The 23,535-nt window shown below is 39.3% G+C and overlaps 3 protein-coding genes across 7 annotated transcripts in view; 1 reads left to right on the top strand and 2 right to left on the bottom strand.

Annotated features, from left to right (window-relative positions):
* The window catches only part of WASHC2A (WASH complex subunit 2A), a 45,821-nt gene extending 29,834 nt beyond the window's left edge, over window positions 1–15,987 (bottom strand). For all 4 annotated transcript variants that reach the window (XM_043925468.1, XM_043925470.1, XM_043925469.1 and 1 more), the window contains exons 1-8: window positions 15,850–15,987; window positions 15,642–15,764; window positions 14,653–14,817; window positions 7,256–7,318; window positions 5,201–5,374; window positions 2,758–2,851; window positions 1,347–1,408; window positions 56–103 (exon numbers count right to left, since the gene is read on the bottom strand). In XM_043925468.1, coding sequence (XP_043781403.1) covers window positions 56–103; window positions 1,347–1,408; window positions 2,758–2,851; window positions 5,201–5,374; window positions 7,256–7,318; window positions 14,653–14,817; window positions 15,642–15,764; window positions 15,850–15,852 — 732 coding nt within the window. In that variant the 5' untranslated portion in view covers window positions 15,853–15,987. The remainder of the gene's footprint in view (window positions 1–55; window positions 104–1,346; window positions 1,409–2,757; window positions 2,852–5,200; window positions 5,375–7,255; window positions 7,319–14,652; window positions 14,818–15,641; window positions 15,765–15,849) is intronic.
* On the bottom strand, window positions 7,255–11,398 carry LOC122708832 (PC4 and SFRS1-interacting protein-like). Its single transcript, XM_043925473.1, has one exon. It carries the CDS (start codon window positions 10,220–10,222, stop codon window positions 9,221–9,223), a length of 1,002 nt encoding a protein of 333 aa, XP_043781408.1. The 5' UTR covers window positions 10,223–11,398; the 3' UTR covers window positions 7,255–9,220.
* Window positions 15,988–16,026: 39 nt separating the features above from the next.
* MSMB (microseminoprotein beta) overlaps window positions 16,027–23,535 on the top strand; it is a 46,063-nt gene continuing 38,554 nt past the window's right edge. Inside the window, exon 1 of one of the 2 annotated variants that reach the window (XM_043925474.1) lies at window positions 16,027–16,129. The gene's annotated coding sequence lies outside the window, so the exon portion shown is untranslated. The remainder of the gene's footprint in view (window positions 16,130–23,535) is intronic. The other variant, XM_043925475.1, reaches the window with a different exon arrangement.

Genomic DNA, 23,535 nt, shown 5'->3' with positions numbered 1-23,535 from the left:
ATACATGCTATGCTTAAATTAAAATTTAAAAGTTACTTCAATATATGCATCTTACCCGGTTTTGATCATTGTCACTATGATTGGCAAAATCTTCATCTGACTCCTTTTTGGGGGGGGAAAAAAAGGCTTTGTTAACACTGGCTCTACTTGGAAGTACAGAAATGATGTCATGTCTAAGTCTCTGGGACAGCCACCACCGACTGGTCTCTGAATTGACTACTGATCACCTGAAGTATCAAGGTGCAGATGAGGTGGAGAGTTGGCAATATCACCAAGGGTTATTCCAGTTACATGTCATTTTTGTAATTCTTTTAAACCTCTCTGACAATTTACTCGTATCAATCTGCCCCATCATTTCTAACCTTTGGATTAAGAGTTGCACATGTAATTAACTAAATTATCAAAAGCTATTTTGCATTGGTTTGCATTTTGTTTGGTTTGCACTGGTTTGCATTCTCTATTTTCCTTCTAAGTAAAACCATTACTTCATCAGGCCCAAGAAAGGAACATTAGTATTTAATAACACAAGCCATTAGGTAAAGAGTTGCTTCAGCGGCTAAAAGCAAAGGGTTTAGCTAATGACAATCAGTGAAAGCAAGGCTGTTTTTAAAAAGTTCATTTCCTTCTATCAGGTTTTTTGAGGGAAGGGCTGGAGGCAGGAGGAAAGGAAACAGATTGTGGAAACAGAGGGGAGGAGCACACTACAAAACTGTCACCTTTTAGAAAGCAACATTCAGGAATGAACCTTCAAAGAGTTTCTACCCTTTGCAGTAACAAATATTCCAGTTAAAGGAACAATGCCAGATATAATAGGGGTCAAGGCCAAGGCCCGCAGACTCTGAGGCCTTAGAGAACAGGGAGTCAGATCAGGCTCTTTGGGTGTGAAGATGCCAGAGGTAGCAGTAAAGTTAACATGTAAGTGGATGCTTTCAGCAGTCTTCTGGCCTAGAAGATTTTAGAGTAAAGAAAGTTTTAAATATGGACTTTTCTCCTAGAATTACTCAAAGATAGAACTTATTCAAAGACTGTATCTCAGGCAGAGATTCCACCAAACTATCTAAGATGTCCCCCTCAAAATACATTGGTAAAAAGAGGATTTGGTGGGGAGGTGAGAGGAAGGGTAATGGTAAAGGTAATGTAAAGGATTAAAGCAGTTTTCTTTGGTTTTGTACACAAAAATAAAGGAATTTCCCATGCCAAGGAAGACTTGAGAATATGGCTTCTATTGCTATTAAGAGATTGATGTAAACAAATTGCTAATTCATGAATATGTTATTTACTGAACCTGCCAAATGCACCCTAAGTTTCCTGCCCAGTATGACCTGGACACACCAGCAAGCCCTTACCTCTTCTTCATTCTCTTCTTCACTGTCTGCAATACTCCCGCGATCACTGCCTACTGAACCTTCTGTTAGAAGAAAGATAAAGGTTATAGCCAATATTCATAAGGAAACATTCTTAATTTCTTCTCAAGATCACAAACCACCATACATCTTTTGACAAAACCATCAAAAGATTTTGATAAAACCATCCATACTCATTCATTGGAATTAAAAGTATCTTCACTATAGTGAGGAATGGATCATTTACATAGGCTCAAAGTATTTCCCCACAGGATATTTATTAATTACAAAAAATATATATTAGTTACAAACAAAAAAACTGGCTTATACTCTCTGAAGATGTCAAGGTTGTGAAAAGCAAAAAAAGGCTGAGAAATGGTATCCAACTAAAAGACTAGAGAGATTTGACAACTAAATGCAGTGAGTAGATTGGATTTTGAACCAGAGAAAAAGAGAGACTGTAAAGGACATTACTGGGACAACTGGAAAAATTTGAGTATGACTAAGGATTAGCTAGTATTAAATCCAGTAAAATTTCCTAACTTTGGTGATTATACCTTTTGTCACTGTTGTTGGAAACCTATCAATTGGTGACTTTATTTCATATAAAAGTTACTATGGGAAGAGGTTAAAAAGTCAAGTATACTTGATTTGTACATTCTTGCCAAGTCTCACAGGATTCAACCACTTGGATTAATTTTTTTCTATTAATAAACAGGATACAAAAATTAAAAGTCTCACATCAAAGCCCAATACACACATCCAATCAAGATGACAGATGGGCAAATGAACGTGCAACTAAATAAGAGAAAGTTCTTATTCTTTAGAAAATACACAAAGAAATACATTTGTCCCTCAAGGGATAGGTTCCAGGACCCCCTTTCCCCAACACACACACACACACAGACACAAACACACACACAGACACCAAGATGGCGTAGTATCCACGTATAACCCACATCCTTCTCCTGTATACAACCTTAACTCGTCTCCAGATTACCTATAATACCTAATACAATGTAAATGCTATGTAAATAGTTGCCTCTGCATCATGGCAACTATTTGCTTTTGGGACTTTCTGTAATTTTTTATTCCCAAATATTTTCTATCCAGGTTGGTTAAATACATAGATGCAAAACCCACGGACATGAACTGCCAACCATATACATGAGGAAGGCGGCATGATGTCTCCTAAGTAGGTTCAGGAGAAAGTAATACTATGTATGTATACAGAGAATGATACACAAGTATGGTACAATATTCACAAATGGTAACCTGGGTAAAGGGTATGTGAGAGTCCCTTGTCCTAGTCTTGTAACTTTAAGACTTTAAAGTGAAGTTTGAAATTATTTTTAAATAAAAAGTTAAGCTATAAATGTTAAAAGCAACAAAAATATGTAGTGCAAAAGTGTACCTTCACTAGAAAGCTCTCCAAGACCTACATCTTCCTGCTCCATGAATAGCTTTGACCCAATTAAATAAGGTAAAGGACGGTCAATGTACAGATCCTGTAAACAATGAAAGGGAATAAGCAGTTAAATATTTAAGTTAAAATAAAATTAGGTATTCCATTTGACATCCTGTTCCATCTGACTACCCCAAAAAAGTTACATAATAAAAGAGAATAAGAATAAGAAACACAGCAGGATTTTTTTCTTAATCACTGATTTAAAAAAAGTTAAATCCTCGGTAAAGATAGAAAAGTGAAGCTGATTCACAGAGACTTTCCCTTCTCAAGAGCCTAATTATATTAACAAAAATGGCAAAGGCTTGTAAAATGTTTACCAGCAGTAACTGAACAAGGAAAGGGGCACAACTTCATAGCAACATGCCCAAAAGGAGGACCAAGGAAAGAAACAAGAAATCCTGACAAGCTTTGATGATAGTGACCTATCTTCCTCCCCTGAAAAGCAACGTGATGAGCAAAAATCAACCAATCAACCACTCTTGAGAATCAAGTCCTAAATATGGAGAAGCACACAGAGGAAATAACACAAATAGTTAGGTGGGTAGTGGGACGTGCAGACAAACAGGGCACAAGGCACAAAGGAAGGGAATGGAGAAGGCCTCCTCCATGCTTCGTCGGAGCAGAGAGGCAGGAGCACAGATACAAAACATGGGCTAGACGAAAAGAAACAGATCTTTACCATCGAACATCAGCTACCTACAGGGCAAATATCTACAGTCAACATAATTAACTAAAGGAATGCTTCCATCAGACTGATAAGAACCTATCCAGGAGAGGGAGGAAAAAAAAAAAACAAAGAAAATAATAATAATACCCCTCAGAGGTTCACACAGTAGAATTTAGAGAAGTGAAGTTGGTAAAATAAGATCAGAATATCAAAAAAAAAAAGATCAGAAGATCAAACAACAGAATAAAATGAAGTACCCTGTCTACAGGTACATGTTAGAGATTCTTCCATTTCAGGCCATCGCAAACATCAAAAATTTAGAGCCAAGAAAGCACTCCACCCTGGAGGCATGGTCCTTTGGCTTTAAAAACTCTTCCCTATAAAAAAGACCTTGGGGACAGAAGAGAACAGTTCTGTCCTTGGAAAATGACAGAAAGTTTAGGAAGGTTAATGTAAAGGTCAAAGATACAGCAAAAACTAATTTAGTGCAAAGAAATCAAAGTGCTAACCGGGCTGACTGTTCACTGACTCAGAAGGCTTGATCCTATGTCTTTCTCTAACAGAAAAACTGGTGAGAGACTTGGAAGGAGGAAATGTGACGCAGGCAACACATTTCCCAAGGTCTGCTCTGTGTGTTAGTCACTCAGTCGTGTCCAGTTCTTTGCAACTCCATGGACTGTAGCCCCCCAAGTCTGTCCATGCATTCTCCAGGCAAGAATACTGGAGCGGGTGGCCATGCCCTTCTTCAGGGGATCTTCCCAACCCAGGGACTGAACCCCGGTCTCCTGCACTGCAGGCAGATTCTCTACTGCGTGAGCCACCAGGGAAACCCTGCTGCTGACGTCTAAATCCCTACAGTGAAAAAGCAAAATGACGACAGCGTATCATTAAAGGATCGTTAAAGGATCAGCCCCAGCTCGGCAGGGCGCTGTAAGCTCAAACTGGAAGAGAAATGTGCAGTGAATACATGATTAGAAGAGACTGGTTTTGCAGCATGCTTCAATTCACAAAGCACTGATGTGTCACAAGGACTCTCAGAATCAGTAAGGCAAACTCTTGTGTTTACTACAGAGCCAACCTGAGAGGAAGTAACAGTAAAGCAACAAGCACCTGCTAGGCCAATAATCTCTTCATGAACACTCACAGCAGGTTTATTCATATTGGCTAAAACCTCCAACAACCCACATGTCTTTTTTTTTTTTTTCATTTATTTTTATTAGTTGGAGGCTAATTACAATATTGTAGTGATTTTTGCCATACCCCACATGTCTCTTAACACTTCTGAGGTCCCTCTTTGTGCAAGCTACAGAATGTCAGTTTCCCAACAACCCCTGCCTCTCATGAGCCTCCTCATCCTTCGAAACCCAATTCAAATCTCATCTTCACCCCAATTTCTCCAGCTAGAAGTCAAAACACTTATGATGGTGACTTTTGTAACTGCCTCCTTTCTCTGACCATCGGGTATGGTTGTAACAAGCATCTTGCGAGTAGGAATGGAGCCCTGCATCTTCGTACTCCCCCAACTTGGCATGCTAGGACCTAGTAAGTGCTCAACCAATGCTCCTGTCCTGCAACCCTCTGACTGATGGAGTCAATATGAGAGCACTGAGTGACATTCTCACTTCTGAGACGTGAAGGCCACATCTTAACAATTCTGCACCCAAGTAAAGGACCCAGATCACAACAGGTATAACAATAAATATTACAGTTGAATGTCTTTACCTTTGGCTCAAGGATCAATTCCATCCGCTCATTAGCATCATCTTCTTCAGAGTCTGAGTTTCCTGCTTTTATATCTAGTTGCTCAAATGCACTGTCCAACACTTGTAAACCGTAGTTCACAGCCTCCTGGACTTTAGGAATCAGATCTACTTCTTTCTGTTCCCGGGTCTTTTCCTAGGAAAAAGTAATTTTTAGTAAGATCTCCAGTATGTTGATACCACCCTAATAAAACACTGAGAATATTCACTGAAGCCTAGACTCGTGCTCAAAAACAAACAAAATCAAAAAAACTTAATTAAAAACGTTGTTGTTAACCATTTGCAATGTTAAACAGTTAAAAATGTTGAAAGTCAAAGATTTTGCTGAATGCCTCAGCACAGACTTTGGAGTGTTAAGTCCCAAATGTGTCTATGCATTGAACACACACCAAACTACAGAAGGTTCTGGAGCTCCAGGTTCATCATTTACAAAAACAAAAGCAAATGGTGTGATGGTTCAGCCTCTGTACACTATATAAAATTACCCTACAACAATGAATAGCACATCACAAGATATTAAAGGGCACCTTCCCTCCCTGCATCTGAAAAAAAGAAGGGCCTAGAATTTTAGCTTTGCCATGACTATATCCCACTAACCTTGGTTAATGGTCCTTAGCACAATTTTAGAGGTTAAGACTTAAGAGAAAATACTCCAGGCAGAGATGTCATTTTCCAATTACAGTTAAAAAAATAACTGGATAATTACATTTTATAAACTTGTTTCAAACCAAGAGAGAGTCGGTTTCATCTCTAATCTATCCTGTAGGTTACCCTAGAACAATGCCCCCCACCTCGACAAAACTTTGAACACAACACCAACCTGCTGAAAATATTCCACACATCTCCACTTCCTGTAACAGCAGCTCTCACACACTCAACTGTGTCATCAGTTGTAGGAAGTATTGCAGAATACATTTAGTGTCATTTCCTCTCCTCACAAATATTCTACAAGTTGATATATAATTACAGAAACAAACAAACCATACAGTTTTTCCGTTTGTTTTTCTGGCACCCATGTGGCATGCGGGATCTTAGTTCCCCAACTAGTGACCAAACCTGTGTCCCCTACACTGGGAGTGTGGCATCTTAAGCACTGGACCCTGGGTAGCCCCCAGACAGTGCTGTTTTGAAAGCCAAAAGGGAAAGCTGAGGAGTGTTTTCTACTTCTACCTCAAGTGCAGAAGTCTTTCTAATTTAACTTTTTTGTTTTGGCTGCATCTTTTTTGCGCTCTGGTATGTTTGATTCTAAGTTAAATAGCTAACACTGTACTAAGTGTGCAAAAACATGCTTGCGGATTTTTTAAAGATAATTCACTAAATAGCTATCACTTTAAACTGAACCTGGACTTGGTTCAGTTACTACTACACTTAAAACAGTTTAGCAAATCTATTGAAAATAAAATTTTTTTTAATAAATTTTTAAAGGCTAGAAATATGCAAAACTGTAGCTGGTTTCTAGTACCCTTTCTTAGTCTAACACTTTCATATGTTACAAGTAGTATGGTTTTCTTCTTACTTTCATTTTTAAACTGGTATTAATAAGAAGCAAAGCAGTCATGAAAGGACAGGGGTACACAATCTTCAAAGAACTCACCACCTACTGCCCAGTATGGCCCGTTTTGGGTTTTTTTTTAATAACCCTCAAGGTAAAAAAAGTTTTTACCTTTTTAAAGGAGGAAGGGGAAGGGATAGGAGAGGAAGAAAAGAAGAAAAAGCAGCAAAGGATAGAGATCAATGTGGCCAGCGAACAAAATATTTCTTACCTGGTCCTTTACAGAAAATCTCTACATACCTCTGCTCTACTCTTAAGCCAGAAATCAGGAACTTAATCTATACATTTCTTAATACAATAGATTTCGGAAACAAACAAGTTCAAGTGTGGAGCTGTCAAAGGCAGCTTCTCCCATTTCTCCCGAAGTCCATCTCCCTGCCCCACTCTCCCTCCAGCAGCCATATCACAAATCACTACTTTTCTTCTCTAAAGGAGACCAAGAGAAGAATGATTCAAAGCAAGTACCTGTTCTGGTTTTTCTGCCTCAGTCTTGAGCACCGGCTCCTCCACTTCCTCATCATATACACGCTAAACATGGAAGCAAAGTTCAGCTTTTAGTCAAAACAGCATTTGGAATCAATCACAATGTAAGAATTCAATATACAATTTAAAAAAGACAAAGACAAGAAGAAATGATTATTCAAGAAATGGCTGGGGCCAAAGCAAAGAAGAGTAGACAACTTTCCCAAAATTAAGTTTAAAGAAAAGACACAAGAGACTAGGAAACATGAAAAAAAAAAACAAACTTTCAATCTCATGGTTGACCACAGTCACAAAATTAGAAAGAAACCAGTGTTCCACATTTTCTTGTTTAATCTAACACAATGCTGACAGGGCACTGATACAGGCACTCAAACGTGAGGCTTTGAGCATGTCAAGTGGTAAAACTTACCCACTGGGTATAAGAGTTTTTACATTTTATACAGTAGAAACCATAAAGGTAAGTTATTTTTATCCTGTTGCTTAAAATGGTTGATACATTTTTATTATCTCATTTATAAGAAAACAGATAGGCCAAGCCCACCACTGATTTGCCAGAAGACCAGTCATGGGACTCACCCATACAGCTTGGACAGGTGGCTTCTCTTTTCCAATATAGAGCCGTCATTCTGGCAACTCATTGCGATTTCCTTTTTAACTATTTATTGTTGTTTAAACTCCCAAAGCAAAACATTCTCATTATAAATAGCACAGTGATGAAAATGTTCCAGAATTAGATACTGGTAATGGTTACAAAACTTTAAGAATACACTAACACCTACTGCCTTCTACACTTTTAAAGGGAGTATTTTACTGGTGTGTAAACTACATGTCAATCAAAATTAAAATGTCAATATAAAGATAGTTGCAAATAAATAAATAAATAAATAAAGATAGTTGCAGAAGAGATGTATTTAAAAATAATTCCATCCCTACCTCCAACCTAATCCTCAGAATAACTAATATAGTCTGGTGTGTGCTCCTCTTTGTTTCCCAAGGCTCTTACACAAATTTACAGACATATGCACATATTCAGAGTTTTCTGCCCTTCCAGCTTTTAAACAAAAATGCATTTATACGACACATATCCTTCTGCCCCACTTTTTCAGTTGATATTCTCATAAACCACTTTCTAGGTCAATGCATATAGATTTGACTCAATTGTTTTTATATCTACATAATATTTTATGGTATGAAGTTGACTACAGTTAGTTCAAGAATTCTCTATTAGAGAACATCAAGGACATTTCCAGTTTTTGCTAGTGCAAACCAGCTACTGTAAATATATATGAAATTCTTAGGCCATGGATCATTTAAATCTACAGGCTTCTCAAAAACAGGACTGCCAAGCCAAAGGACAAAACTCTTTTTTACTTTTTTTTTTTAAACTTTATTTTAAAATTTTGGTTACAGTTTCATTTTTGTTTTCTTAACAAGTCTACTGTTTAATCTCTCAGGATTAAAAAAACAATTATTAATATTCTAAAGAATTAAACAACAAAGGTATGTCAAGGGAAGGGCACAACTGCCCCACTCTCTAGGGGTATAATATAGCTACTCCAGTTTAACACCTAGCTTCAAAACAAAATAAATTTTTATATTTTCTAAATGAAATAATGTACAACCACCATCTTCATCTGAGCTTGTAACTTTCAAACACAAAGCTTCATTTTAAGCTTGGTAAAAAACTTAACAGGAATGATGGCCGACCTTAGTATGTAGTGTGTACCTTACAGGAAACGTTTTTTTTAACAATCATAACACAGTAATACAATGCCATTAATGAAGTCCTCAATTTAGAATCTGGAACATTCTTCCATCAAAGGGGGGGAGGGGGAAATTCAGTCCAACGAGTCTGTCTCAAGATCTTCATCTCTTGTTTGCTCCACTTGTATTCTCTTTTCAGTAACTGGATTAATGCTTTGAGCCCAAAATGAGATATATTTTTTATTACTGTAGATTACATGTTGTTTGGTGCTCAGTTTCCATTTGTTCTTCTTGCTTGCGTTTTCTATCTGCAGCTTCTTTCTCATGTTTTCCTTTGAGCATATTCCTTCTATGAGCAGTCTGAAAGTTTCTTCCACCTTTTCTCTTCTTTTCACCTTCTTGATCATCTCCTTCTTCTTCAGAATCAGAGGTTGATGTAACCCCTGTTTTGGCTAAATTTTTCCTTTTTGATTCAACTTCCTTTTTCCCCTCTTTTTTATCTGGCTCTTTTCTTGGCTTTTCTTCTTCCTTCTGGCCCTCTTCATCCTTTTTAAGCTGTTTTTTAGGTTGTTTTTCCTCTTGCCCCTTTTTCTTGCTTTTGTCGTCTTCAGTTATCATGTCACTCTCTGAAGGACAAGGCCGTTTTACCATTTTGGGTCTGCCTCTTGGTTTTGGAATCTTGACCTCTGTAGCTGCAGGTCGTCCTCTTTTAGGACTCACTTTTAGATTAGCAGATGCTGTTGCTGTAGTCACTACTCCAGCCTCCTCAGTTTCTACTTGTTTTTCTGCCTTTCTCTTCCTCCCTCTTCTGGCAGCTTTTGGAGTGGTTATGTCAATTGCTTTAGTCACATCCTCATTGCTGGCTTTTTCTTCATGGTCGGTATCTTCCTTTGAAACACTTGTTTCTTTTTCTTCAACTTCAACATCAGATGACGCATTTGACTGTTTAGCTGATGCCTGCTGACTTGAAAATTTCACTTTCGGATTGTTATCTATCTCCCATAAACCTTCATTAAAGCCTTTTCGTTTATTTGGTTTGCCGTACTTTTCCTTATTTTCTGAGTAAGGAAATATGTCCTTTGGGCCTAAAAAAGCAGTCTCATGAGTTCCAAAAAAGAAAATCGGTAGTTTGTTTGTGGGTGGTTTTACAGCTCCATCAGGAACTTCATCTACTCGAGCTGGCCAATGAGGATAACCTTTCATCTTGGCGAAGATGAGGTCCCCAGGTTTGAAGTCGCGAGTCATGTTTCAGGGGCGAGGCCGAGGGTCCGAAGCCCAGGGAGGAGGTGCGGCGGTGCGGACTGCGAGAGGATGCGGGAGGGCGGACCGGAGCCGCGGCTCCCGCGGTGGCGGCAGGGGGAGGATGCCTCGGGGTGCCCCGACGCGCCTTCTGGGGCCGCGGGCGGCGAGGCTGCGGTGGCGGGCCGGCCGCCTCTGTCCACGTCCACGCAAGCCACCTGCGCCACCAGCTGCCGCAGAGGCGTCCCAACGGCTCCGAATAACAACAACCACCACCACCGCCGCCGCCGCCGCCGCCGCCGCCGCGCTGCTCCTCTTTTTTACTCTTAAGAGTTTCTTGTAGATTTCTGTGTGGAACAACTTTCACTGTCATCACAACACATTCAAGTGCCCACTTCCCAGACCTTTGCCAGCAGTGGAACGATGTTGTCCATCTTTTCAAAATAACTATCAATCTGATTAGACAATGTTATTTTTAAATGTTCATATCTTCTAACCCAATATCAATCTGAATCTGATTAAACGGTGTTATTTTTAAATGTTCACGTCTTCTAACCCAAGAATTCTACTTCTTGAAATTTAGTTCCAAGAAAAATAAATACAAGCAGTAAGATGCTCATGGCATCAGATTTACATTTAAAGTCACAAACACCAAATCTGTAACTCTCTGCAATTCCAATCAAAATACTACTAGAATTTTCTGGGGAAATTAGCAAGATAATCCTCAAATTCACAGAAGTAAAAAAAGCCACGGATAACCATGAAAATTATGAATAAAAAGAAGTCACAGGAGAAAAAAAAAAGTCACAGAGATTTGCCCTATTAAGACTTATTAGAAATCTCTGGTATTTAAGATTGTAATACTTACTACAGCAGATAAAGACAGTAAAAGACAGAGGTAAGAGACAGACTAACAAGTACATGTAAGCCTATTTATATTTACAAAAACACACATTCATACATATATCACTGAGGAAAAGGACTACATAATAAAAGTACCTATATGGAAAAGAAACAAATGAGATCCCTACCTCATATTACATACACCTGTACCAATATACATCCAAAGACTACATATATTCTCCACATAAGAAGAGTAAAAAAACAGCAAAACAAACGAGCCCACACCCAAAATATTTACAGTTAAGGAAAAAAAATATTAAAATCTGTTAATACAAGGTAGTGCACATTATTAACATTTGTGGGTATTATCTGTTCTTTCCGAGATAACATAAAATATTTTATCTTAAAAAGTTTTGTATGGGGGATTGTTAAATAATGGCAGCCATAAAATGAAATAGAAACAGAAATTAAGTTCAGTAAATCTTACAGATGTGTTAAAATGCTTATAAAATAATATGCTAACATGAAGAAAATTGCAGGCTGCAAATACATACATACAGAGAAGGTTAAAGTTATATACATACATATGATTAGAAAAAAAATATGCCAAAGTGTTCAGTGGCTGGTTAATTTGGGGTGGTAGAATTATAGTTGACTTCTGTAGTTTAAATTTTTTCACATTTTAATACTTTACATATATATATATATATCTCCTATCTCTCCTACTGTAAGTGTCCATTATTCTCACAAGAAAAAAGGAAAAAACTTAAAGTCCAATTTCTGCATGGGAATGAACTTGGAATATACATGTCAATATGTTGAGAGGCTCTTCTTTAGCATCTGAAATTTCAGATGCTGCTTCTTTTTCCGTATTAAAAAAAAAAAAAATCATTCTACAAAGACCAGAAATTAGGGGAGTAATTTTCAAAGGCATGAACAAAAAATGGCAAATAAATCTTAAAATTGAGACTTTAAGACAAGACAGCTGGACTTCCCTGCTGGCCCAGTGGTTAAGACTCTGAGTTCCCAATGCAGGGGACCCAGGTTCGATCCCTGATCAGGGAACTAGATCCCACATGCTGCAACTAAGACCTGCTGCAGCCAAATAAATGAATTTAAAAAATTAAAAAATAAAAAAAAAAAAGACAAGACAGCTACCAAGGTTACTTCAAACTTTAAATAGCAAAACCATTTAACTTAAAAGAATGAGCTTCAAGCTTAGGTCTGAGCAGCACCAATACCCTCCTTTTTCTCCTGCCATATCGACAGATGTAGAATTACAATCATAGGAAGTGCTATGAAAGAAGTCATTAATTAGGTCACTCAATGTTTCAGGACAAAATTCCTAAAGGAACAGATTAATGAAGCTGCAAGAATTGTATTCCCTACTGATAGCGCACTGATGCACTGGTCACTTAATTAGCATTTTTCCTCCTTCAGAATCCCCTAGTGAGCCTTTAACTAAAGGTGCTAATTTTTCTTGCCCTAAAGAGTCTTGATTGCTCTTTGGTTTCACTAACTCTATAATGCAGTTTGCACTCTATTAGCTGCCTCTGAGGTCAGTTACTAAAACCCAAAAACCGATTACTTTGTCTATCTTTCCAATAAACTACCATGAAACCAGATGGCAACATCATTTAAGACAGAATTGTAATACATGAGTCGTGATGTCAGGGTTTGAAGAAAATATTTGCAAAGCCAAATCACTGCCAAATGTATTATCAGCAGGTAGATTCCTTCAGAGTTTGATTAAGTGTTAGCCATCATTTTAACAACATGACGCTCTACCACTAAAGCAAAGAACATGAAACACATGGCATTATAGGGAGGTCTGGGAAGCAGTTCGAGTTGGCAGTGGCCACAAGCACATCTAGAGGGAAATTTGGCTGCGGATTGGAAGGGGAAGAAGCACAAGACAAAGGAGACAGAGAGATGGATGGAGGGAATCCAAGAAGTGAACAGAAATAATGAACTATTATCAAAAAATAATCAACAAAAACAAAAAGTAAACCAAAAAACCTCCCACAAAAACTGGATTATCAGAAACTAAGAAAACTTGAAAAGAAGAGCTGGGGAAAGAGAAGACCTGAAGGTTATGATTCAGAAAAAGCAGCTTATAATGCCCATTTCCCCAAAAGTATCAGTCAGTACCAAGCCAGTATCAATGTGCTACAGGCACATCAGGTACAAAAGAAGGCTCCCAATTCTATTCCTCGCCCAGTCTAGGGCTGCAAGACTCACTGCTGAGAAGAGCTAAGCACCTGATCCAGCAAGAAAGGTACAGAGTGAAAGCAACAGATATATTTAAAAGGACACAGAATTCAGCGTGATGAAAAAATGATGGGACTACACACACTACTAAAGTAGAGATGAGAGTCCTGTAAACTGCCTCTTCCAATAGGAACAATGCTCAGGACCAAGCATGGACATTCTGTGCAGATGACCAGAAGATGACTACAGATTTAACTAGAATATCTGCTGTATCTTAAATTACAGGCAAAGAGTTATTTAAAATCTTTATTAAGATTTTTTTTTTTATTAGTTGGAGGCTAATTATTTTACAATATTGTAGTGGGTTTTGTCATACATTGACATGAATCAGCCATGGAGTTACACGTACTAAAACCTTTATTAAGATCTTTATTTTACACACAGGTTCCCCCAAAAGCCCAGTAGTGGCATTTCAACCTGAATTACTAAAAATGTTCAAACATGCTGTGTAAGATATCTGCATGACAATATTTAGTCTCAACAATCCTAAATCTTTGTATAATCTTGCAATTTTCAAAATCATTTTTATTATTTTGTATCTAACAGTCTCAGGAGATAGCCTAATTTAATAATCCTCTTTTCACAGTATAACTAACACTGATACTTAGAAAGTTAGTCACCCTAGGAGAAACACAGGTCAGCTTAACTAAGCTTCCTCTCCATCCTCTAGAATAATCTCCCCTACAGTCATGGAGCTCCAGCCACATTTTATTCCTTTTTATTCTGGAATAACACTATTACAGAAAATTGTGATATTCTCTAAGAAGGGGCTCTAGTTTATCTATGTGTTCCTAGAACCTAAAACTTTGAAACTTGATAAACGACAAAATTGCACTTGGGTTAAGTGCAACAATCTGTATAGAGTTCATTTTATGACACAGGTTCAGCCAGCATAACAAAGCATTAGTTCAGAATATTCCAAGCAGACACACACATACTTTTAATATAACTTAACAGAACATAATGCATACAATTAATAACATGCTGGTGCCCAGAGGATCAGGTCAGGTGTATGACTTTCCTTATAGAGGATAATAAGACTTGTTGAAGGGCCATGCAATTCACCAAAACTGCAGACAACTCCAGAATTAACAATTGATGAAAACGCTGGAATATGAGGAAATTTTTATCATTAGGTTTTCTCAAAGGCTTGAAAAAAAGTAAACTTTACTAATAAAAAGGGAGGGAACATCAATTACCGAGAAGTACTACTTACACCAAAATTTAAGAGAACCTAACAATACGTCACTTAATATCACAGTGAGTACTGCTCCTTCTAAATTATTATTTCTTTAAAATTCGGATGTAACCAAGTAACTCACGTTTTCAATGAACTGGGTATTAGACAGCATAAGGAAGTCATTGAAGACATTATGCAGGCGGCAATCTGTGGCTTTAGTCTCCCGAATTAGTCCATCCACTTGTTTCTTGATTTCATGAGTCCTAGAGATAGTCTGTTGTGAAAATTCCTGTAGAAACTGCAGTAGCTATTTAAAAAACAAACATATACAGTAGTATCAATATGCATCTATTACATGCATCTATTCTGCATGTCAAAACAGAAAAGAAGCCATTTTCTTTCACCTTTGTGTGTCTGTGTGCTGGAATGGAAAAGGGATGCTGCTTTTAACAGTACCATGACCAAGTAGCATAGAAAAACATTAAGAAAGCTCATCAAAACAGTGGCAGTGAGTCAATGGATACTTCCTATCTCGTTTCTGCAGAAATTTTAAAGTGCTATTTGGTTGTCATTCCACAGGGATCACAGACGAAAGGCAAAATAACTACTCATCCAAAAATCCTACTCAAGTGGGACTTTGGAATCACGGCTCTGAGCTTATTGGGTCCCAGGCCTAAGATGTCTTTCTCAACGATATTCATATACTGGTTTGTCTCCCATCCCACTCAGTCCAGGTCTCAACAGGGAGTCGCCTATGAGGTGCCACTGTAAGCCTGCGGCGTGATGGAAGCCTAACTCTCCGCTCAGGATGGAGCTGGCGCCTGGCTAAAAAAAAAAAACAAACAAGGGGGAAAAAAAACCAAACAAGGAAGAGAACACCCTGCGATGGGCGGCAGTCCGAGTAGGAGCACTCAAGAGAGCTGAAGTCAACCGGCCGGCATCCGCCCAAGTGCCTGAGGACTGCCACCAGGAAGTTTTCGAGAGCAAAGAAGGGATGTTATTTAGTCCACGAGAGACAGAGCGGGATCGACTGGGTGGAGAGGGACTGGGACTGATGTCCTCCCACTCGCAGGCCGCGCATCACCCCCAGACGGGCCGCCCTCCCCTCCCGTCCCGGGTCCCGTCTCTCACGCCCGCGTCGGCCGCCAGCGACCAGCTCTGGCTGCTCCTGCGGATCTCCTCCACCGACCAGGGACGCTCCCACACGGGCTCGGACGCCGGCGCTCGCTCCTGGTCGGGGGTGGTCCGGTTCATCTGCAGCGGGAAGGACGAGAAGAGGGGCTGAGCTCCGGGGAGGCGGCGGACGCGGCCCAGCCCTAACCCAGAGCGCCGCCCTCACCATCCCGGCTGTGCAGTTTGGTGGGCTCCGAAGCCGCAGGACCGCACCCGCTGAGCCCCCGCAGTCTCCGGAAGCCTAGCCTCCAGCAGTGCGGCCCTGGCACGTGACCAACCTCACGTGACCAGAGCGCCCCGTGACCTGCCCCTCACGTGACCGGATGTGGGGGTGCCGCTGAAGGGAGGCTGGGCCAGCTGGCTGAGGGTGAGTGAAAAGAGACCTGTAGTCACGTGGATGGATCTAGCGATGATCCTACTGAAGAAACTAAGTGAAAAGGAGAAAGGTAAATATATGATATCACTTATATGCAGAAACTATATGTGAAATGAGACAAATGAACTGTATGTGAAACAGACTCGCAAATGTAGAGAACAAACTTGTGGTTGTCAAAGGGATGGGGCGGTCAGGGGAGGAATGGATTGGGAGTTTGGGGTTAGCAGATGCAAACTATTACATATTTAACGGATAAACAACACAGTCCTAGGAAACTCTATTCAATATCCTGTGGTAAATCGTAATGGAAAAGAATATGAAAAAGAATGTATATGTGTATAACCATCACTTTGGTGTACAGCAGGAATTAAAACACTGTAAATCAACTATACTTTAATAAAATAATTTTTTTTAATATCTGTTTCACTTTAGAAAAGGAAAAAAAAAAAAAAGGCAGGAAGACTGCGGAAGCCAGGGGGCGCTGAAGGGGTGCGTGAGTCAAGTTGAGCTTCAGCTGAAGGGCCCGAGTGGCCCGCGCGTAATTAGTACGAAAGTATGCAGGGAACCAGATGTGTTCAGAGGGGAGCCAAAAGGGTCTTGGAAGACCCATCCAAGGAGCTTTAAACGTCTGGAGGTGTGTGCAGAAGAAGAGCTCGCGGCTGCTGCGCCTCTTCCTTGCTACATATCCGCTGACTGTCACTGAATCAGCACACAGAAACCCAGATTTACTGGAAATTGATCTATCTCGTTATCATCATGCTTTTAAGGACATGGTCGGTTTCAACTCACTGGGTAGGGCCTCCTTAAAATCCTTTACTCCCTAAATCCTTTACTCCGTAGGCAGTGCCCTCAGATTCAAGTCCAAATTTCTCGTATGATAGGCAAAATCCATTTGTACTCTGACCCCTGCTTTGCAGTCTACCAACCTCCTGGCCATTCCTTCACATTCATTTAAAATATTTTTAATAAATAAAACCACTTTAGAATTTGGTTGGTAAAACTGGGGTGAGCCAATTACCAAATTTACATCTCCTCTAACATCATCATGGACAACTTCAATGGGCACATGGATGAGCTTGGCCTCAATATGCCTTAATAACCTTAATCTGCATTCCAATTCTCAGGGCCCCTGAATTACCCACACTCTGGACCTTATCAGCTGAAACTTTCTGACTTCTCAGTGTGGACTGTAATAGAGCTGCCCCTTAAACTTCCAAGTCCCTCTTTTATTCCCTGGTCTTTTCTCAACTAACCCAAGTCTCTCAGTGCCCCACCACGCCGTTTCACCCTCTCTGCTTTATTTCTTTGCTCCTTCTGCCTAGAGCTCATGATATTAGCCTTCGACTTCTCTTGACAGCCCATTAATAGCCTCACTTCATAGTTTTGACACATGGTCCCTGCTACCTCCTAGCTTTGAATCAGTCCAACTATGCCCTTTCTCCTTCCTGACACCTAGGTTCCTGAAGGAAATCACTACAATTTCATATTCTGCAAACTTAGCTGGCCCCTCAGCACTGGTTAGCAGTTCTTTTACTTATACTTGATCCGTGTACTTAACCTTGATTAGATCTCTTCCGTAACTTTACCATGAGGTTCAAACTGTCCACTCTGTTTGCCTCTGCCAGAGAAAACAGACTTCCACTTCTCATTTCAACTTAAGATGTTTCTATGTCTACACGTTCTGTATCCCATACAGTTTTTTTTCCTTTGCACGTAACAGAATATGACTGGAAAACTCAAACAAAACAGAACTGGGGTTGGAGAAAGATATTGCAGAGCTCACTGAGCTTAAGGAAAGCCAAGCAGACACTGGTCTTGGGAAGACCATAAATCAGAGGAACTTGGGACAGTCTCCTCTGAGTTACCACCATCAGAAGAACTCAGTTTCAGTCATCTCCCTTCTTGGTTTTTGCCTCTGAATTTCACATTCCTGAGATAAGTAGAATCTCATTAGCTTCCCCTGGATCACATTCCCACTTCCCTAGTTGGTTCTTCTACCTAGAGTGGAGAGAAAGTGAAGTGAAGTCTCTCAGTAGTGTCCGACTCTTTGAGACCCCATGGGCTGTAGCCTACCAGGCTCCTCCATCCTTGAGATTGTTCAGGCAAGAATACTGCAGTGGGTTGCCATAGCCTTCTCCAGGGGATCTTCCCAACCCAGGGATTGAAGCCAGGTCTCCCGCATTGCAGGCAGACGCTTTAACCTCTGAGCCACCAGGGAAGCCCTAGAATGGAGAGAAGTAGTCCTCAAATGAAAATTTGGGACTGTTACCAAAAGCAGAAAGAAGGGGGATTCCCAGGTGGCGCTAGTGGTAAAGAATCTGCCCACCAATGCAGGAGATGCTGGTTCAGTCCTGATTGGAAAGATCCCCTGGAGTAGGAAATGGCAACCCCCGCCAGTATTCTTGCCTGGAAAATCCCGTTGACAGAGGAGTCTGATGCGCTACAGTCCATGGAGCTGCATAGAGTCAGACACGAGTGAACGTGCATGCATACAAGCCTATGATAAGAAAAATGCTGCAAAAAGTAGGAAGAAGGGATGCTTGGCAAGCAAAAGAAACAGACTACAAACTGCCTAGCTCCTTGCTTCCAGTCTCTGGAAAAGTCAACCCCTTTTTGCCCAAGGCCAGTAACCACCATGTTCTTGGTTGAGCCTTTCCTGATTCCCCTGGGATGGTGCTGCTTTGAACTCCCCTTCCTGTGTGTTCAGTCTCACTGTCTTTACTGGTATTCCTTCACATATTTTTGAGTCATGTTTTGTATTGAATTTATTCATGTTAAAGAGATCTTATACTGTAATAACCATGCATGAAAATTCACATAAATCTACCTATCATACAGGTGACCCTCTTGCTATCCTTACATGATTAAAATTGTCAACCAGTGAAGATCCTAGAGGAATTTCCTGTAAGGATATTTGTGAAGTCAAGTGTTTCAGGGGAGATCTCAGACCCAGAACCCTAATCTGAGTTTCTCTGAGTTAATCTGATTTTCTGTCCTGAGGTGTCTCCACAGGGATCTTGCTAAAATGCAGATTCTAAATGAACAGGTATGAGATGGGGCCTGAGACACTGCATTTCTGACAAGCTCCCAGATGATGCCCAGACTCCTCAAACTAAAGAGTGTTGGAATAAAGAGCCAGGCTAAGAGTTCCCCGGTGAGCAGTACAGCTCCATGGCCAACCTTGTCAGGCAGTGTGTCTCTGTGCCATATGAGAAGTCTCTAAGAAATGTTGTCATAGAGGAGAGAGGCCAAGTCTTGCTTTGGGAGGCTCCCATGGAAGCCACGAACTGGGCCCTACAATTTATGTAGAGTATCTTCTGTGGGAGTGCAATGTATTAGGGTCAAACTCTTTGGATGGTAGTGGAAGAAAATTGCTTAGGCTTAGAAACTGAAGTAGCCCTCTCTTGAACTATTGGCTTTAGGGAGGCCCAGACATTGAAGGACTCCCCACACTTTCCTTGCAGCCCCCTGGACCACTGGACCACAGGGGAGAAGGAGAGGGATCTTCCCAGTCATTGTCCCAGGCACCAAGCCAATGCAAATTTAGGGAATCAAGTATTAATGATCCTTCTGTAAAAATTCAAAATGTAAATTCCAAATAGATTCTGCAAATTATGACTTAATACTGGGGTTTCAGAATATGGATAAAGTTCTGAGGGCTGTGGGGGTAGAGAGGAAATACTTTAGACTTTGCAGTATGAAATTTGAATTTAATGTTCTCGTAATTATTTTATTTCTACAACAGCATCATTTTAGAAGAGCTCTAATTAAATTTTCCAGGTTGCCAAACAGAAGGATTTATAAGCAGTTGATTGGAAATAAGGGACAAATTTAAAGTAGCAAAATGCATAAGCCTGATACTAATGAGTGGCGTAAAGAGTTGTTCTGAGTGTGTTTCAAGCTTCTCACTGCTCAAGTGGAGAGGATTTCCCTTTTCTTGATATTATATGTTAGAGCTCGGAAAGTGGATAGCTCAAGAGAGGTCACAGAAAAGCTTTAATAGTCTAGAAACTATTGGGTTGGTTTCATTGTGTCACTGAAACCTTACCTGAAGTATAATTTTTCCAGCCTGCTTATATAAAAGACGACTTTCCCATACACACACACACACACTCACAGACATACACATACACACACACGGCTTTGCTTAGCAAGGTGCTAGTAACCTGCATATTCAAGAGTGGGTGCTACCATCCTTAGTCCACAGCTGAATATGGCGAACACCTCTCCTTCCTTAAGATTCCAGCGTCTGGTGAGTACTGTGGGTAGAAGGGAGGGAGAAGAGAGAGATCATGAATCCTGTTGTGCAAAGGTTGGTAAACCACTTGTGCGTACACAGCCCATTCCCTGAATGCATAGCTAGTCTAGGTTAGCAGATCTGCCATCTGTGCAAAGGTAAGCGTGTCCAGAAGGAAAAGAACTATAATCAAACTCATTCAGCAAATAATACACAGATATTTTCTTTGAAAGTAAAGTCAGACTTTACAAAGACTAAAGCCCTTGTATGTACCCCACTCCAATCTCTCCCCACAAGCCAACATGTACCACTCACCCCACTCTTCATCTCAGCTCATCCCTCAGAGATGACCTTAACTCTGAGTCTGATGTTTACATTTTCAGAGCTTTTTCTAGGTGTTTAAGTATATGTGTCTACCTATCTATCTATCTTATCTATACATACAGTATTTGTTTATGTGGTTTTCCACATGTAAACTGCTTCCCTGATGGCTTAGTAGTAAAGAATCCGCCTGCAATTCAGGGGATGCAAGAGACTTGGGTTCAGTCCCCGGGTCAGGAAAATCCCCTGGAGGAGGAAATGGCACACCACTCCAGTACTCTTGCCTGGAAAATCCCATGGATAGAGGAGCCTGGCGGGATACAGTCCAAAGGGTCACAAAAAATCAAACGCGACTAAGCATGCATGCATGCCTGTACACATGTACACGTATTTTGTACCTTTCATTCTGCATATTTTTAAATATTCACAATATACCTATCCATATTATCAGAAGCTAAATTATTCTTTTTAACTACTGTGAAGTATTCTGCAGTAAGAACATACTATGGCTTATTTAGTTGTTACCTCACTTAATTTAGGTTCTTTCTAATATCTCACTGTTACAAGGCAAGCTGCTAGCTATCCTTGACTATGCTTCCTTGCACCCATGTGCAAATATTTTGATTTTAATAGATATGCTAAATTATTCTCCAACTTGTGCCAAAATACACCCCAATGGTGATTTCTGAGGGTGTAACTGTCCAACTTCCTAACTAACATGTGCTATTATCAAAAGTAAAATATTTGCAATCTGCTCAGTAAAAATGGCATCTCGGTGCCATATATTTGTATTTCCTTCATAACTGGGGAGATTGAGCATCTTTTCCTTAGCTTATTGGCAACTTTCATTTTCCTCAAATGGTTTTTTCACACAAATCTCCCATTTTTTTATTCACTTTAAATTTTTTTCTTGTTATAGTCAATCATTTGTTTTAATTTAACCATGTTATCTTACTTTGCATTTGCTATTTCCTGTGGTCTCCTTTTGTTTCTTTTTTCTCCCCATTCCTGATTTCTGTTTGGTTGATTAAATTTTCTTTGTTCCATTTTTTTTTCCCTCTGCTGGTGTGAAATTTATATATTTCATTGCTATTTTTTACTCAATTTTTTATATCCACACAGAAAGTTATACTTGCCTAACAAAATCTAAAGTTAATCAGTATGAATATACTCTTCCCAAAGAGGACATTTTCACTTCCTTCTGCTGTTTCCCTTTTCCCCAAATCCTCCATTGATATCATCCAGAATTCTAATTTTAAACATTTAACATTAAACATTCTAACTTTAAACATTCTTCTTTTAAACATTTTTGGTAATTAATACTAACTTAGTCTTAAACTATAGGAATAGCTGATGAAGTGGTTGGGATTACTTTTTTCATATTCCTTTTTCTTCTGGATTCCTTCAGTCTTTCTCCTGTGTAGGTGTACACCTTAAGTACTTGTTTCAGTGAGAATCTGCTGGTGCTGAACTTTCTTAGATGCTGAATGCTTAAAATATGCCTTTTCACCTGTGCTTTTAAGTGATACTATCTCTGAGTGTAGAATTCTAAAATAACAGTGACTTTTCAATAGCTTGTTGAAAATATTGCCTCATTGTCTTCTTGTATATAGTGTTGCTAATGAAATTGACAATGAAAATCTGATCCTTATTTCTTCAAACCATCTTTCTGCTATGGTAACTTTTAGCATTTTTTCCCTTTATTTTGATGTGCTGAAATTTCATAGCTTTCTTCACTTCTGGGGAACACTTAGCCATTGATTACGTATTTTCTCCTCTTTTCTCTCTCTTCTCTCCCTCTGGAATTCCTAAATGAAAGCTAAAATGTCCTTCTCTGTTCTTTATGTCTCTTAACTTTTCCATTTTCTTTAATTCTTTGTACTATTCTGTAAGACCCTCTCAACTTAATCCCCAGCTGGCTAATTTACACTTTAATTTGTCTGTTCTGTTATTCAGAATATAATTTGAGCTTTTTCTTTTCAATAATTTGGGCTTAAATTATCAACATTTCTAAATGGTTCTTTTTCATAACTCTTTGGTTTTATTTTTCTTTTTAAAAATATATTTATTAATTTATTTATTATAACAATAATAAATCCATTGCATAGCATAAATTACATATTTTATGAAAAATTAATTATATGTTCACAAAAACAGTTTAGTCAGAGAGTGCATTGGCTTACATTTTTGCAGACCTCTTCAACACCTGGCTTAATAAAACAGTATCTCTTTAGTTGGGTAAATAGGAGAAATAAAAAATGCCTACAGAAATAATAGTTGACAAATAACATAACTTTCTTAAATCCACTGAATAATAGTCTATGGCTCATAAAGAACCATAAGTTGAACTTGAGTTAACAGTGGAAACTTATTCCAAATTATCAAACACAACGTTCTGCAAGTTTATTTTTCTTTATGGTGCTAAGATACTGAATGAATTTGTTTTAATAATCTATTGATCATGTATAAGATCTTCCATTTGCTCATTGCCTTCCTCTGACACTGGCACTTCTTGATTGTACACTAATTTTCTGGTTTAGAACTATCCCACCTGATTCAGAATTCAGCAGAATTTCTTTGTGGGTGTAAACTTACGTTGCCTGGGGCCTTGGCTTCTCTCCTGGCTTCCTGTCAATTGCTTTCTTTGGGGACCTCGTTGTTTGTTTCTGTACTCTCAAGTATTGCCTCTTCATGATTTCAAGCTCAGGCATGACCCCAGAGATTTAATTCTTATATCTGTTTTATCATGTATAAGGACAGGGGCTGGAGATGAGTAATTTTCAGGCTATCTTTACTGTATAATCTTAAATCCCTAAAATATTTAAAAAAAAAACATTTTTTAAAAATATCAGCAAAAGTTTTGCTTTTTACTTAGGGGAGTAGAGAGTATCAGACATTGGCTCAAAGTAGGTATGTGG

This window comes from Cervus elaphus, chromosome 15 (assembly GCF_910594005.1).
Source record: "Cervus elaphus chromosome 15, mCerEla1.1, whole genome shotgun sequence".
Taxonomy (NCBI): Eukaryota; Metazoa; Chordata; class Mammalia; order Artiodactyla; family Cervidae; genus Cervus; species Cervus elaphus.
Note: the sequence above shows the minus strand (reverse complement) of the source record. Positions and strands in the feature narration are given on the sequence as shown.